The 15493-nt window shown below is 36.6% G+C and overlaps 2 protein-coding genes across 2 annotated transcripts in view; one reads left to right on the top strand and one right to left on the bottom strand.

The window, feature by feature from the left end:
• The window catches only part of LOC134817040 (uncharacterized), a 31466-nt gene extending 25433 nt beyond the window's left edge, over positions 1–6033 (top strand). The window contains exons 18-21 of the mRNA XM_063826121.1: positions 4382–4479; positions 4878–4954; positions 5203–5348; positions 5677–6033. Of these exons, the coding sequence (XP_063682191.1) occupies positions 4382–4479; positions 4878–4954; positions 5203–5348; positions 5677–5754 (399 nt within the window). The 3' untranslated portion in view covers positions 5755–6033. The remainder of the gene's footprint in view (positions 1–4381; positions 4480–4877; positions 4955–5202; positions 5349–5676) is intronic.
• Positions 6034–8220: 2187 nt separating this feature from the next.
• LOC134816357 (procollagen-lysine,2-oxoglutarate 5-dioxygenase-like) lies at positions 8221–15404 on the bottom strand. The gene is made up of 13 exons (XM_063825169.1): positions 15192–15404; positions 14843–15053; positions 14416–14546; positions 13898–14276; positions 13525–13709; positions 13155–13337; positions 11642–11796; positions 11337–11460; positions 10479–10653; positions 9928–10076; positions 9478–9678; positions 8737–8787; positions 8221–8538 (listed from the first exon to the last, which is right to left on the bottom strand). The coding sequence occupies exons 1-13, from the start codon at positions 15402–15404 to the stop codon at positions 8434–8436; spliced, it is 2262 nt and encodes a 753-aa protein (XP_063681239.1). The 3' UTR covers positions 8221–8433.
• Between the last annotated feature and the right edge of the window lie 89 nt (positions 15405–15493).

The raw sequence follows: 15493 nt of genomic DNA on the forward strand, positions 1-15493 counted from the left end.
CAGCAATTGTTAGTGTCCCGGTTCTTAACATTTTTATAGATTCTTGACAACTTGATTATTCAATGTCAGGTGATTAGTTGATAAGATAATTTTCTAATAAGCGGTGTTGAACAGGTCGACAGGATTTTGCTGTTCTGAAAATTATGTCTGTTATCAGTTTGATTCATGTAGATAAGCTGTGTAATACTGGGTTATGTTACACCAAACATGAAGCCATACCATATTGATTTAGCCTTTAAACTTCTTAGGGATCACATGACCCTACGTTTCTAATACTGTTGCAATTGTGTGTCGCTCGCTTTCTATTATATCTATACTTTACGTCTATCATTATTATTTAAATTTACATTATGATTATGAACAACTTTTCTTTGATTTAGCTTTAAATGTTTAAAACGTTTTTAATGTTTAAATTTAAGATTAAGCAAAAGTAGGATGTGTCATTCTGATGATACAGAGCTGTTAGAAGTGCTTTTAAGCCAAGTCGAGCTGATCACTAGCAAAGATGAATTCTACAAAATGTATGGATTTACTCTTGAAGATTATTTATCCAACCGAAGAATCTTCTCGAAAATTTGTCGAGACCACGCTGACCACATTGAACAATTTGTTAAAGGATCTGGGATTGCCAGAGCGATCGGCGGCTCAGTGACGATTGTGGCTGGCGGAGTTGCTATTTTAGGAATTATTTTAGCACCTTTCAGTTTGACTGCTGCTGCTTCATTAGGATTGACTGTCGGTGGAGTGGCAGCTGGAATGTTAGGAGCAGGAACATCAGTCACCGCCGGAATTGTCAAAGACTCAAATATAAGGTCGGATAAGAAGGAAATTGAGGAAGCTTTGGAGAAATTCGAAACCCAAGAGGATATAATAAATAACCTGCTAGAAGGGGTCTACGAAAGCTTAAATAAACTTTCTTATCTCATGAAAAAAGGTCCAACTGAAGTTGTGATCGCAATAAAAGGACTTGCAGGCGCCAGTGGTATGGCAATAAAAGGAGTGAGACTAGCTAAAACAGTTGGGACCACAGTCAAATTAGCAGACTCAGCCAAGATTGTCAGCTTCGCAAATAATGTTTCCAACTTTATTGATCCAGCTGCTGTAAGCACCATCGCAGAGGCTCCAGGACTGCGCCTCTTTGGTAAGGCAGTAGTAGTTGCTGGCACCACTACAGCTAAAGTATTCTCAGGAGTGTTTGCTGCGTTTGGTATCGGAATTGGTGTCTGGGACATAGTTACAGGTACCAAGGATATTCAGGGCTCGGAGATTGCAAATAATTATATAGAGTTCGCTGATCAGTATGACGAGAACACTGCAAATCTAATAACCGGAGTCGAGCAGCTTTCTAGGTTACTTGACCAAAATTGTGATACGCATTACGCAATGATTTAGAAGTAGAATGGTGTGCGTTTTGAATTTAGATTGTTTTATACAAAAGGTGAATAAAGTTGTAATAGATGAAAAATTGGACCTTTAGCGATTGTTGAAATTCAACATCTAGCGTCATCTAGCGTCATATAGCGTGAAATGACGGTTAAGGTCCGAAAAATCAACGAGGCGAATCAAAAGTAAGTTACACAATATTATGTTAGTTAGGATATCATGTCGAGAAGGGTTTATTAGGCTACCTCCTCTTTTAGAAACTCGCTGGTTCTAATGCTTGGTGGATCCTGGACATTCAAGTAAGCTTATTGCTCACTAAATCTAGGTAAACTATAGGTAAAAATATAATATTAATCATAAGCTAAAATGTACTAATCTTTGTATTCTAAATGGGGAAAAAGAAGAAACATTGTCAGTCAGTCGAGAAAATTGTCAGTCAGGCTATATGGCAGCTTTGTGGATGTTGTGACTATGCTAGTACATCTAAACTAATTACAACACTACAAATCTATTATATTTGCTCACTAATCATCAATTGGAGTAAGGTGAGATTTATAAATTCACTGATACTGATAGTTAGTGAGCAGCGATAGATAGCAAGTGATCATTACCCATCCTCCCAATACAGCTTATCACTTCTGGTAGTGTCATATTACATATATTAAAGCATACATCATAAGATACATACTACACAGTGTAGACTAGCTGCGTTGACCACGAACTGGTAGCTAGAGAATATATCTATATTTTATATGCTGTTCTCTGCTGAACATTTCGTACTCATTTTCGTTACCAGTTATGTACATAGAAGATGTGTTACTGATACGAATGTTGAAGTTCATTGTTTATATAATCAGTTTTGATGACCTTTTTTAAAAAAAGTTCATCAAACCATTTTCCTACTGTTCCCATTTCAGTGGTGCAGCGTAGCTTTTAGTTTTATGTTTTCTTGTTTTTTCGGTTGAATTTGATATTACCATCTTTATTGTCTTGACCATTGACCAAGATTTGTCACGGTAGTAAATATTGTTTAACAATAAAATGTATGGTCCCTACTTTTGATTAGTTTAAAATATATCTAATATTTTTCTTATGAATCACATTCACACATTTGCTCACATTTGAGCCATTTAGAATGAATGATACGGAGCTGCTACTCCTGCTCCTTAACCAAGTCGAGCTGATCATAAGTAAAGATAGCTTCCACAAATTGTATGGATTTATTCTAGAAGATTACCTAACTAACCGGAGAATATTCTCGAAAATTTGTCGTGACCACGCTGACCATGTCGAACAATTTGTAAAAGTATCTGGGATGGCTAGAACGGTGGGCGGCTCAGTGACGATAGTGGCTGGTGGAATAGCTATTTTGGGAATCATTCTGGCACCTTTCACTGCTGCTGCTTCATTAGGATTGACCATTGGAGGAGTGACCGGGGGGATCTTAGGAGCTGGTACCTCAGTCACGGCAGGAATGGTGAAACACATCAGCATTAGATCTGATAAGAGGAAAATTAAGGAAGCTTTAAAGAAATTCGACGCCCAAGAGAAGGTTATCAGCGTTTTATTAAAAGGAGTTCATGACAATTTAAATCTTTTAACTGATCTAAAGAAAAGAGGTGTGACCAAATCCAAAGCTGGAATAGCATTTAAAGGGCTGACAGGTGCTGGTAGTGTAGCTATGGACGGAGTCAGGTTAGCAAAAGCTGTCAATGGAACAGTTACATTTGGTAAGTCTGCCAAACTGGCCGCATTTGCAAATAATGTTTCTACTTTCATCAGAGCGGATGTGGCCCATGCCACGAACTTAGCAGAGGGGGCTGCTGCTCCAGGACTCTTTGGTAAAGCAGTGGTAGTTGCTGGCACCACCACAGCTAAAGTGTTTTCAGGAGTGTTTGCTGCATTTGGTATTGGGTTAGGTATATGGGACATAGTTAAGGGTGTAAAGGACATTAAAGGTTCAAAGATTGCGCTCGCTTTCAGAGAGTTTGCTGATGAATATGATGAGAGCACTGAAAAATTGCTAATCGGGATTGAGCAGTTGCCTAAGTTGATCCATCATGACTGTGTTCCGTGACTTAAATTTTGTATTTAAAATTTTCAGACATCATCCTGATCTTTCGTTGTGCTTAGCTGGTGGAACATGTACGTGATTCTACCGTTTTTATTTACTGTACATATTATAAATATTTTATACAGGATGTACATGTATTTCATTAATGGTCCAGTAAAAGTTATTATCGTTATTTACCCAAACATTTTTCGCTCTTTTGAGAGGGTCAATCATGATTGATTACTGGGGACAATACTTGATTTTTTTTTCTTCATATTGAGAGGATAATATAGTAATAAATTTATCCAAACATTTTTAACGACTTTGACTATTTAATCTTTATGTATATTTTGATAAGATTCATGATTAAGTTCAACAGCGCTTATTTTACAGTTGTTATTGCTTAATAATTATTGTCATTCAGAATTGGTTATGATGCAATTAAATTTATTTAGTTTCATTTTCGCTCGTAGAATGTATTGAAACTGGGGATCTTATTATACTTTTTAAAACTAAAAATTTACAATCCATCTCTAAGTTAAGACCTGTTCTCTCTTCAACCTTAACCCTTGAGTTCTTCTTCTTTTTTCATCTAAAATAGAACAAAATATATCAAAAGTATCGGTACTAAATTTTGATCAAATAAATGTGGCACAAGAATTCTGTTTTCGAATGATAGTTAATTATACGATGAGAACTATATCTGGATACCGTGCTCTTATCATTAAACGTCGACTCTTACTTTTCTTAAAAAGTGCAAGTGTTTTCCTTGTCGCAACAACATGATAGTCAACAATTTGGACGTTGTCATTAGTAAAGTCAATCCCAATCAAGATATTTTATCCCGGGAATTGAGAAAATTTGGCTTGAAATACGTCGGGAATCCTGGTGTCGGGATCGACGTAATATCGTGAGTGGCTGACTCTAAACCACTTTCCCGTGCAGGTAGAAAGTTTGCCTTCATCAAGGAGAAGTTCGGCGGGAATAACGGTGGGAGTTGACAAAGTAGCCAAGTTCAAATCTGCTCCTGCTAAAGCTAAAGGGTAAGCCAGATCAATGTAGTGAACATGGGTGCTTCAGTCATCAGTGCAGATCACATCAATTTTGTTTACATAGCGATTCTTATGTGTTATATGTTTTTTATAGTTGACCGGAAATGTTTCAAATTTGTGATTCCAATTATGGAAATGGTTGGAATTTCAAACATTAAATTGAATTATTAAATTTGAAACTGAAAGTATTGAGATCATTTTGAAATGTATCTGCTTCAGGTAGTTTCTTAATTCATATTCCATATTAATTATACTGTTGCTGAACATTAGTCAGCGGAGGGAGGAACATCTTGGAATTGTTATAAAAAGCAAACCGTTATGGAATCATATAATATTTACTCATGGTCCATTATTAGTCAGTTGTTCTTAAAAATTGTTCTTATTTTCAGTGATCTCGCTGATCAAACATCATACGCTGGACACTTCAAGGCCACAGATGGCAAAATGAGGTCCTCAAAGAAAACAGGTAACTGAATTGATAAATTCTGCTTCTGTCAAATTGGAAAGCTAAATTGTACCACTAATAAACAAGGCGAATATTTGTAAATTCATAGATGATCTGTGATCGCGGTCACTGATCGTGAGCATGAGGCGGTTTGTAATAGGACTTTAAAATCAAAACCACATATAACATTATAACTGTCGAATAACTAAAATAAGATTAGAATATAAATCTACAACCAGTACACCTAATAACACGGTTGTTTCTTTCAGACGCCACAGTAAGTTTCGGAAGGGACTTCTACGCGGGCACCTCATATGCTGATCATTACAAGACTAAAACCTGTCTGGTACCAACCCTGGACAAACTGGACGAGTACACTTTTAAGAACCTTCAAGCCGGCCACAGGATTTATTCGGTATGTAGCACAAACCATATTTTATAGTTTTTACAAATAGTGCTATTAAATCCCCACCATGACAAATATGCAAATGCCCGGGTATGGATGTCTGATTTTCCCGATTTTCCAGAAACTGTATTTGGCAATTTTTGGGCTTATAACATGCTCTACGATAATAACGACCAATGCTGCATTCTAAAGTCGTAAAGAGCTAACATTAGAATTCCTTTTAAAAATATAATATTGCTACAAGAGTGAACAATGAATAGATTATATTTAAGTTTTAAAAAGGGAAATCTCTGAAAAATATATTATACTCCAGAAATACTAATCTTATGATCACCAGATCAATTGCGGATGTCCTCCAGTGGGCGCCTGTGGATGTACACCACCACCTACTGCTACAAGTGTAAAAGCTGGCTAGAGACTCCACTGGTGCTACCATTTTAGAACGATGTGGCGGAGATACTCCTTGAATTTTGATGAAAACGAAATCATTGAAAGGATTGACCTTCTAGTTTTAGTGAATAGGAAGGAAATGAAGTTATTTTAGCACCGTAAAATTAATTTCAGTCAGAATTACGGTACCAGTGAAACGATAGTTTTATTGTTGTTTTGAAATGTTAATGATGATGTGAAGAGAAATTATGATGATTATTTATATAATATATTAGTAAATTTTTATTTAATTATTTATTAAGAAGTTCTATCTTTAGCTTGAATAAAATGTAAATAAATATAATAGTCGGCAACTTCCTACAATTGGGTAATCACGAAATTAAGAGTTGGGACCCGGCGGCCCGTACAGCACAACCTCTATTAACCGTGACAAGTAGTGTCTTCAAGTATGCAGCTAGTATTAGTAAACCCGCCACCCGGCCTCGTAGATACAAATGGTACGCCAAATGGTTGTAGTTGTCTAGTTGTAACGTTTAGCACTGTTCGTGTTATATTTTGGGCTCTTTTCTACTTTTTTGAGATTTTCAGTTTTTTATTGAATTCTGTGGTCACATATCTGAAAGGTAGGTCTGCTATAAAAATCGGGAACCACGTGAAAAAAAGTCTGATACATCATATGGTCCTTTTTACCCTGTAACTCCACAATAGACGTGGATTCTCGTGGGGAGTTGATGCACATTTGTTCACTTTTAAGGGTAAGTACCTGTTCAGCAGAGGAAATAGGTGATGCACATTTTGTTTTATGGAACGCTTGTAACTCCTTCTTGTTACCCCCGTTTGAAGGTCCCCAATTATTTTCTGAACGAAAGCTTAAAAATAACCGAGAAATCGACTCATTTTGATGACTGTTCTTGAGCTAAAATCGATTTAACTAGGTTTCAGAACCTATAAACACTTCCTTATCCATCAAAATTGATATTTTATAGTTAATATGAGCAACCTGCAACAAGCAACATATATTTTGATCCTTCGGTTCTTGGTTCTACTCATGGCCTAGGGGGTTAAGCTGAAACCGAAAGATCGAGCAATAGTCACCTTAACCTTAGGTACACGTACTCAAGTTCGACACGCACTCTAGTTCGACACGTACTGTAGTTCGACAAACCCTAAGGTTCGACTCTGTCGAACTAAAGTGCACTACCTGGACTCAATTTCGACACGTACTAAAAAATTCGACTTACCTGGGGACCCCAGGCTATCATGTTCATGAACATATTCCGCCGAACAGAGATGGCAACAAGTTCAGCCCTCTCCGCTGATAAGAACATGTGCCTGATAAGTGATAACATGTGCCAATGTAATAATTACTAGCAAATTTCCACGCTGAAGATAGCGCGGAGCAAAATTTTGTAAATAATAAACTGTTGTTCGCGCGGCTTTATCAATAATTTGGAGCATGTCTTTGGCGCGTTACATAAACGCACCATCGCAAGTCCGCCGAACATTAACCAGTCACCCAGAAATTGCCACGTCACCACGCGGCTGTGTACAGTGCCACGTCTTTTGGAATCACGCATTACCCTGCAACTAACCAAGTTGTGTTTAAAATCATATTTATACAAGGTGACAAATGACTCGAGTCTTGAAGACATTATGCCCTCATCGACATTAGCAAGTGACTTCAACTAATGTAACTTAATTATCTCCTATACCTTATTATAATAGAGTTGTGTGCAGCCCCCGGAAAAGCGACGAATCATTCTAGAAAAAGCAGGTTTTCTCAATTTCGTGGAGATTCCAGAATTTCCGTTAAATCGCTAGACTTTCTAAATTTTATCGTATGAACAGTTAAATACTTCTAGAACATACTACTTCTAGAACATATTACATAAAATAAACCTATGAAGGAAAATGCCTTCGTCCCGGGAAAGGGACGAAACATTGCAGAATCGTTAGAACTTTCTAAATTTCATGGTGATTCTAGAATTTCTGTAAAGTTGCTAGAATTTATAAATATCGACGCGTAAACAATTAAATACTTCTAGAACATACTACATAAAATAACACTGACCTATGTAATGGACGGAAAATGCTTTTCCTTGTTTTTCAAAATACTGCCGCCTGACACAGTAAAACAACAATTTCAGACTGTACAAAAAATATGTACAAATCATAAATGCAGGTATAAAATCTTCTTGAAAGTAAAGTTATAAAAATAAAAAGTTTTGATGGTAGGCCCTCATACATTTTTTCGTTCTAAATGTTTTGATTCTATTAAAGTGAAAAATAAGGTCAAACCGGCATATAAAAGTATAAAGGAACTAATAACAAAAGATTGGCATCATCTTAATAATTTAATATTTATAAATTGACATTTTATAAAACTCTTATTATGAAATGTATTTAAGATGATTAATCATAATTTAAAAATAAAACATATAAATTGTATCAAAATATATTTCGTAATCCATACGGCTTAAATAAAATACCCTAGATTAAAAGTAGCATAATTCGGAAAAAACAATATCTTAATGAATCCCTTTTGGTCCGATTTCATATAACAATTAACACTGTGCAATTAAATTAAAAAAACCCTAATTCATGACTGTATCAAATATTTGGCAGAGAGATATCATTATCTAAGTTGTTAAGTTCTGTTTCAATTCAATCATCAGTAAATCTGCTAAAGTAATTCCGTGATTGTTTAGGGGTCGTTAAAGCTAACTAAGATATACCGTGTACCTTGAGTAATTGGCTTTCCTTCATGATAATGGGTTAATCTTCCGGGATGCATCAGAGTCCAACCAATCTGAGGAACAATTGCAAATTACTAATTGGATAATTAACTAATAAGGCTAGTTTTGGCTCACCCTTGAATACCTTGAATACCTTGAATCTTGATGCATAAAACATGACCCTTGAAGCCTTGAGAGTGTTTCTAAAAATTCCAACAATTTGTGACTCAGTCAATACACTGCAAATTAAAATCACTAGTTATTACACTTACATCAACATCTCTGACGAGACAGTTCTGTCTGATAAAATAGCTGCCACCACCCTGAAATACGAGATATGTTAGAGAGTGCTGAAATATTAAAGTTGGTATGTTAGAGAGTGCTGAAATAATAAAGTTGGTATGTTTGCTTACTTAGTTAAATATGTTACCGTTTCACACCAACGTAACTTCCACTCCATTAACAAGTAGTTAACCATTAGTACAATTACTAAAATATCTGATCACACCTACACAACTATTATATTACTGGAACTTTGTTGGTTTCATACGATAGTGTATCTCAGCAACGAGTGATAACATACAATAGTGGCACTCATAACCTGTAAACTGTAAATTACTTACAAATCTTTAACCGCTACGACACCTTTCACAGTTTATAACCGTGACAAGGACAATTGGAAAAAATAACCAGAATATAACAAATCCGAAACACACACCTGATAATCAATACCCTGTCTGTTGAGAGCAGTGTTGGTGGTAAAGGTGGAGTAAACACACACCTGATAATCAATACCCTGTCTGTTGAGAGCAGTGTTGGTGGTAAAAGTAAACACACACCTGATAATCAATACCCTGTCTGTTGAGAGCAGTGTTGGTGGTAAAAGTAAACACACACCTGATAATCAATACCCTGTCTGTTGAGAGCAGTGTTGGTGGTAAAAGTAAACACACACCTGATAATCAATACCCTGTCTGTTGAGAGCAGTGTTGGTGGTAAAAGTAAACACACACCTGATAATCAATACCCTGTCTGTTGAGAGCAGTGTTGGTGGTAAAAGTGGAGTGGTCATGGTGGGGACGCAGCTCTCTCTGGCCTTCTTCGTGGTACTTAACCACAAAACTTAGCAGTGCGTTACCGTGGAAGGAGTAACCTTCAAATACTAGACGCTGAATGGGAGCTACATAGTCTCGCAGCAGTTTCATCCACTCTTGCTGAAATATTAGTTTTATCTACCGCTCGATTGAGAAGTTCAGACTTAAATGATGGGGGCGAGGCAGAGTGATCATGTTATTGTAAGCATGATAATTACAATAACACCTTTTAAACCTTTGTAACCGGTTAAAAAGCCGACAACTGGATGCTAACAGGTGTTGTGTCCAAATTCCCAAAGTGAAATATTTACAAAAAGATAATTTAATGATTAATGAGCGACTTCATTAACCAATTAAATAAGCCCCAACCTGGAAGTTTATTTGAGTAAAATGAACGTCGACAGTAGGAACATTCTCGTACCCTCCCTGCAGTCTCTTATCATCAGTTTTACCAGATCCAGCAAATATGTCTCCAGGCATGCTCTCAAGTTCGTGGATTATGTGCCAGGAGAACTTGGCTGAAAGAGGGAATTGTGAGAGGTTGTACAATGTACAATGTACAATGTACAATGTACAATGTACATCACAGCTAGAGGGCATTTTAGAAAACTTACTTGGTGAGTAATTTCATGTTTAAAATTCTCAATATGTTGGAATGTATTGAAAGTACATTGCTACTTGTAGTCAAAACAAAACACGCATTTTGTTTTGACAGCAGCAGTGCTGCAGCACACCTAATTACAAATTGCTTGACCACCGGCACACAGGTACAGCTCACTTATTGGCTTGGGGCTGTCACGTGACCAATCCTTATACAGTGTATTTGGATTTGTCACGTGACCAATACACCCGAGAAACACGAAAATATCCACAACATTTGTTTACATTAAATTCCACAAACAATAACAAATTCCACTGACTGGATAGAAGAGGGAAGTGGTACACGTCAGGGCAGGGTTGCGGGAACTCAGGTCTCGTTTTGGTAAGGTATTTATCGAAGTCGGGGTGGATGTAGTTTAGTTTCCAGTCCAGGGTGTTGGTGAAGATCTGCCACAAGTCGTTGTGAACACGATGTGAAGTGTAGTTCTCCATTCGCTGAGGGGAATAATTTAAGTTATTATTTGTTCACTCTAAAAATTTAAACTCTAAAAGGAATATAAGATCCAGGTTAAACTTGATCCCTATCAATTACCGTAGTCTCGAGTGTAAGACGTAATTGAATTGGGCTTATTTTCTGGTTAAGAAATTACTTATTGCCCGATCAGATGACGAACAATTCAATTTAACTAAACCATCAGATATTCTATATGTTTAACAGAGATACCGAAAGGTATCAAGTAAGTTCTGTTTTCCTTTTATCCACTAGGCTTACACATTATTACAGACAATATACACAAAAGACCTGTCGTATTGCTGCTGTGGTATTTAAATAATCTCTACTACTCACAGGTCTCACACCACCCCACATGATATACCAATTAGAGAAACCTTGCAGTAAGATTACATAATGGTATGTGGTACTGTGGTAGTCTACACGCGGGATTAAGATTAGGTGAGACATTTTCCTGCTAGAGTCATTACAGCATGACAGAAACTAGGTTTGACGGAAGAAAAGGATGGAAGGATGGATGGAAGGATGGAAGGATGGAAGGATGGAAGGATGGAAGGATGGAAGGATGGAAGGATGGAAGGATGGAAGGATGGAAGGATGGAAGGATGGAAGGATGGAAGGATGGAAGGAAGGATATTTTTAAGATAAGAAGTCTGAAATTATAAACCTTGAGATGTCCGTGTTCCTTGAGGTTAACCATGTAGAGGAAGACGTTGTTTTTCCTGGCATTCGAGTTAAATCCTACATCATAATTACTGTCGTCATATTTTGTGTTTACGTAGCTCACTTTCCTGGAGAGAAATTTATTTAATTCTTTTCGAAGAGTACTTAATACCGTATTTATTATTCGGTACAAATTGCTTTTTAAAGTAATTTATACCGAATGTAATGTCCGAATAATAATAAACAAAAACGGGTTAAATATAAATGAGAAGTAGTTTAAAGTAGAAACCACAACTGTGATTAACTTACTTATCCTTAATAACATCTCCACGGATAGCGACCAAGTGATTGACAAACGCCACATTCCACAACCCAAGCCTCTCTCGTTTAACCATATTAAAGTAATCAGTAGATCGTTTGTAAAATCCGTCTTTGCTCACGTCTCCCCAGAAATTACTCCAGTACTGAAATATACAGGGTGAGTTGAAAAAGGTGAATTGCTATCAGTTCATAAACGTTACAAATTTCATTCTTGCCTCTCATTTGATTCTAACTCTAATAATTATTAAGTATTTTTATTGTATTATTATAATATTTATATATTTTCATTACCTAAATATGCAAAAATTAAGTGGAAATTTCATTTGTCAAAAAAATTAGAGCCATTTAAATTCTACACACTATTTTCAACTCACCCTGTATAATAGCTAAGATCAGACGATTACGCTGTGGTTTTGTGTGTAATGTGTCACGTGATAATGTATACCTACAAAATTATAAAGACATACTATAATGATTGAAGATTTGACTTGTATAGTACTAGGCTATAGTTGACTTGTAGGCTGAGACGATCGTACAGTTATTTTACATTCTGGTGGACTAGTTGTCATTACATTAAAAAAAAGTACGAGTATAAATCATGAGATAACGTTAGAGCAGTCCTAGTATAATATGCTAATTATTAAATATCCCATTACCTTAGTATTTACTACTACCTTACTCGGGATTATTACGACGGGTTTATTAACGACCGGTTAAAATATGGGTCGGGAAAAATATGGCGAAATTGCTCAAAACCCACCACATTTTCCCGGTCGCCATTTTACCGGTGTCCAACCTTTCAATTTTAGATTCAAAAATTTTGTCTCAGATGTAAATTTCCTTATTAGAGATAAGCAAGTTTAGAAATTTTCGCATTGCTAAAACTTGTGAAACAAGTCGAATTATCAGTAATTGTTGAAAGTAGACAGAAATAATGACTCGTGGTTAATCAAACTAGATGGAAAATAATTTTCTTCGAAAGAATGCATCGTTCACATTGTTCAGAATTATGAATAAATGAGTGATGAAACTGATTCATGTTATTGACAGTTTTAATTGATTCAAGTTTTAATTTAACTGTTACTTTTACTTTGAGTCCTATTTCATTATGTAGAGATAGTCAATACCTAAGAAATTAAAAATTGGCCTATTTAAATCAACTTTGACAATAAGGATATATAACAAGAATTGGGCAAAAAGGTGAATTTTTTGAAATTTTAGCCAAATGAAGTCGAAAAACCTACAACAAGTGTCCCAATAGTCTTCTTTAGTGAATATAAGACAACGATTAAAATATGAGCACCCATACCCCTTGGGAACCCTTAAAGCTGAGTCGGCGGGTTTATTAACGACCGGTGAAAATGTGGTTCGGGAAAAATATGGCGAAATTACCCTAAACCCGCCACTTTATCCCGGTCATAATAATCCCGAGTAAGGTACATAATAAGCTAATGTTTTGAAGTGTAACAGTTTGGCTCTACTAAATATTTACACTCAGTACCTGGCCTGGTTGGGTGAGCTGAGTTGTAATGACACTCTTGTTCCAATGAATAAGATCCTTCAAGACGTTGTCGTCAGTCAGCGTTATGACGCTGTCCATTACAAAGTAAAAACCACATTCCAGCTCGGCACATGTCGACATTCCTTCTTGGTAAAGGTCTGATATTTTCTTACTGATCGTCTCCTGGGATAAAACATGATATCACGTGATTATTAAAGAGATGGATCAGAGGAGCACGATAGAGGGCTAATTCAACATGCTGTGCTTGCACCTTGAAATATAAGGTAAAAGGTTATAGCAATATAGCCAATATCCAATAAATTGCAAAGCAACATAGGAATGTGTGTTTGTAAGAAGGATGAATCATTACCTTAGGCTGCTTTAACTCGAAACTGGCAAACTTCTTGTCCCCGTTTGTTACGTGATAATTTACAAGTTCCTGAATATGATCGGCGTGTCCCCAGACTCTGTTGTAAATCCTAACGTGCCATTTCTCAGGTGGGTAGTTTTGTGTGAAGGTCTTGTTGACGAAGTAATCAATGAACGGAGTCCGTTCTGAAATAGTAAGCAATTTAGCGCCTTATATCTAAGATAAAAGCACTTGAAGTTATTTAAAACATAAAAAAACTGTATAATTCAATCCAATATTCAAGAAATTTTTACAACTTTGTAGTGGGTTTGTCGGGGGTTACTATCTACAATATCATACATTGGGGGGTGGGGTTAAAGATTAAGATCATTACCTGTGATAAACATAGTTGTAAGAATCGTTGGCAGGTTTTCAGTGTCTTCAACATTGATAGTACCTTCTTTTTCATCACAAACCATACACTTTCCCTTGAACCCCTCCGTTGGATCAAACACTTTGGGATGATAATTCCCAAATCTGTTCAGGGAAAGTTTAGTCGGGCCATTTCCATGCAGGACCTGCGGTTGGGTGCCCTGTTCCCAGTTGGTCACTCTCTTGGACCCAAATCCGAAATCTATCTCCCTCTCTGCACCGTGAAGATTGTGGAATATCTTGCTAGTTCCATCCAGTTGTATCTTGTGTTTTTCCCGGAAGTTAGGATCAAGGTAGACGTGGGTGTAGTAGAGCTGGTCATCAAAAGTGTTCTCGATCTCCTGTCAGTGATGGGTTCTTGTGAAGCAAAACTGAATTTAACAGTTAACAGGCATGCAAACAAATTGTTAACTCAACTAAACATTACAAGATGTTCGTACAACTGGTAGAAAACCAAACAAATGAAACCACAGTGATTACCTTGTAGTTCAAGATAGCCCAGAAGGTTGTAGCATAGCCCATCATCATACCAGAACAGAGGTATTTCTTACCCTTTATATCGGGGTACTGACTCTCAAGACTCTGGTCCGGCCAGATATAGTTCTCAGCACCTGACAACAAGAACAGTTTCTAAGGAATTCTTACTTACATTCTTTATTATTGTTGATACTTTGGAAACTTACAACTTACATTCTTTATTATTGTTGATACTTACAACTTACATTCTTTATTATTGTTGATACTTTGGAAACCACAGTCATTACTTTCTTACAACTAACATTCTTTATTATTGTTGATACTTTGGAAACGAAGAAATTGTTAGAAGCAATGTCCCTCATCTGCGTATTGGAATTGAGAAATATTTGTAAAGAGCATTCGACCTAGTTCTAAACTACGTGTTATTTACTTATCAAGAAGTTGGCACCAGTTGATTTAAAATTGTCCACAATTTCCTCTCTGTCAGCCAGGAAGATAACATCGTAACTGTCAGTAAACATCACAATCATGTCATCCTCTTCTTTGTACTGCTCCATGGCTTTCTTGAGCAGGTTAACTTTAAATCCTCCTCCTGGGTAATTCATGTCTCCTCCCAGCCACTTCTCGTTCATTCCTAACGTCTGAAATGTTTCAGGGGGTTAAATCCGATTATATTCATATTGCTCTGGCTGAAAAAGTTAACCACTGGTTAAAGATGGAAACTGACAAAGAACTAGATAATGCTGAATCCTCTGCATAATATAACCTAGTGTCTGTACCTGTAGATGTTGGTCCATGTCAAAGATTTTCAGAGATCTAACATATCTCTGGAAGGGATCATTTTCCTCAGTGGCAACAGTGAAGATAACAAAGTAATCACTAGGTGTGGACTCGTCATCATCAGTAGCGACCGCATACTCAGGCTCAACATCATTATCTACAGGGATCAACCCCTGAACTCCTGCTACAAGACTTAGCCACAGGAGTAACATTCTAGGTTTAGAGGTAGAGCTGTTAGATGGGGAGTATATATCTGTGTAAACAGAAAAATAAAATAATTCATAAATGAGAGGATGAAAAT

Source organism: Bolinopsis microptera, chromosome 6 (assembly GCF_026151205.1).
Source record: "Bolinopsis microptera isolate Bmic1 chromosome 6, MBARI_Bmic_1.0, whole genome shotgun sequence".
Classification (NCBI taxonomy): Eukaryota; Metazoa; Ctenophora; class Tentaculata; order Lobata; family Bolinopsidae; genus Bolinopsis; species Bolinopsis microptera.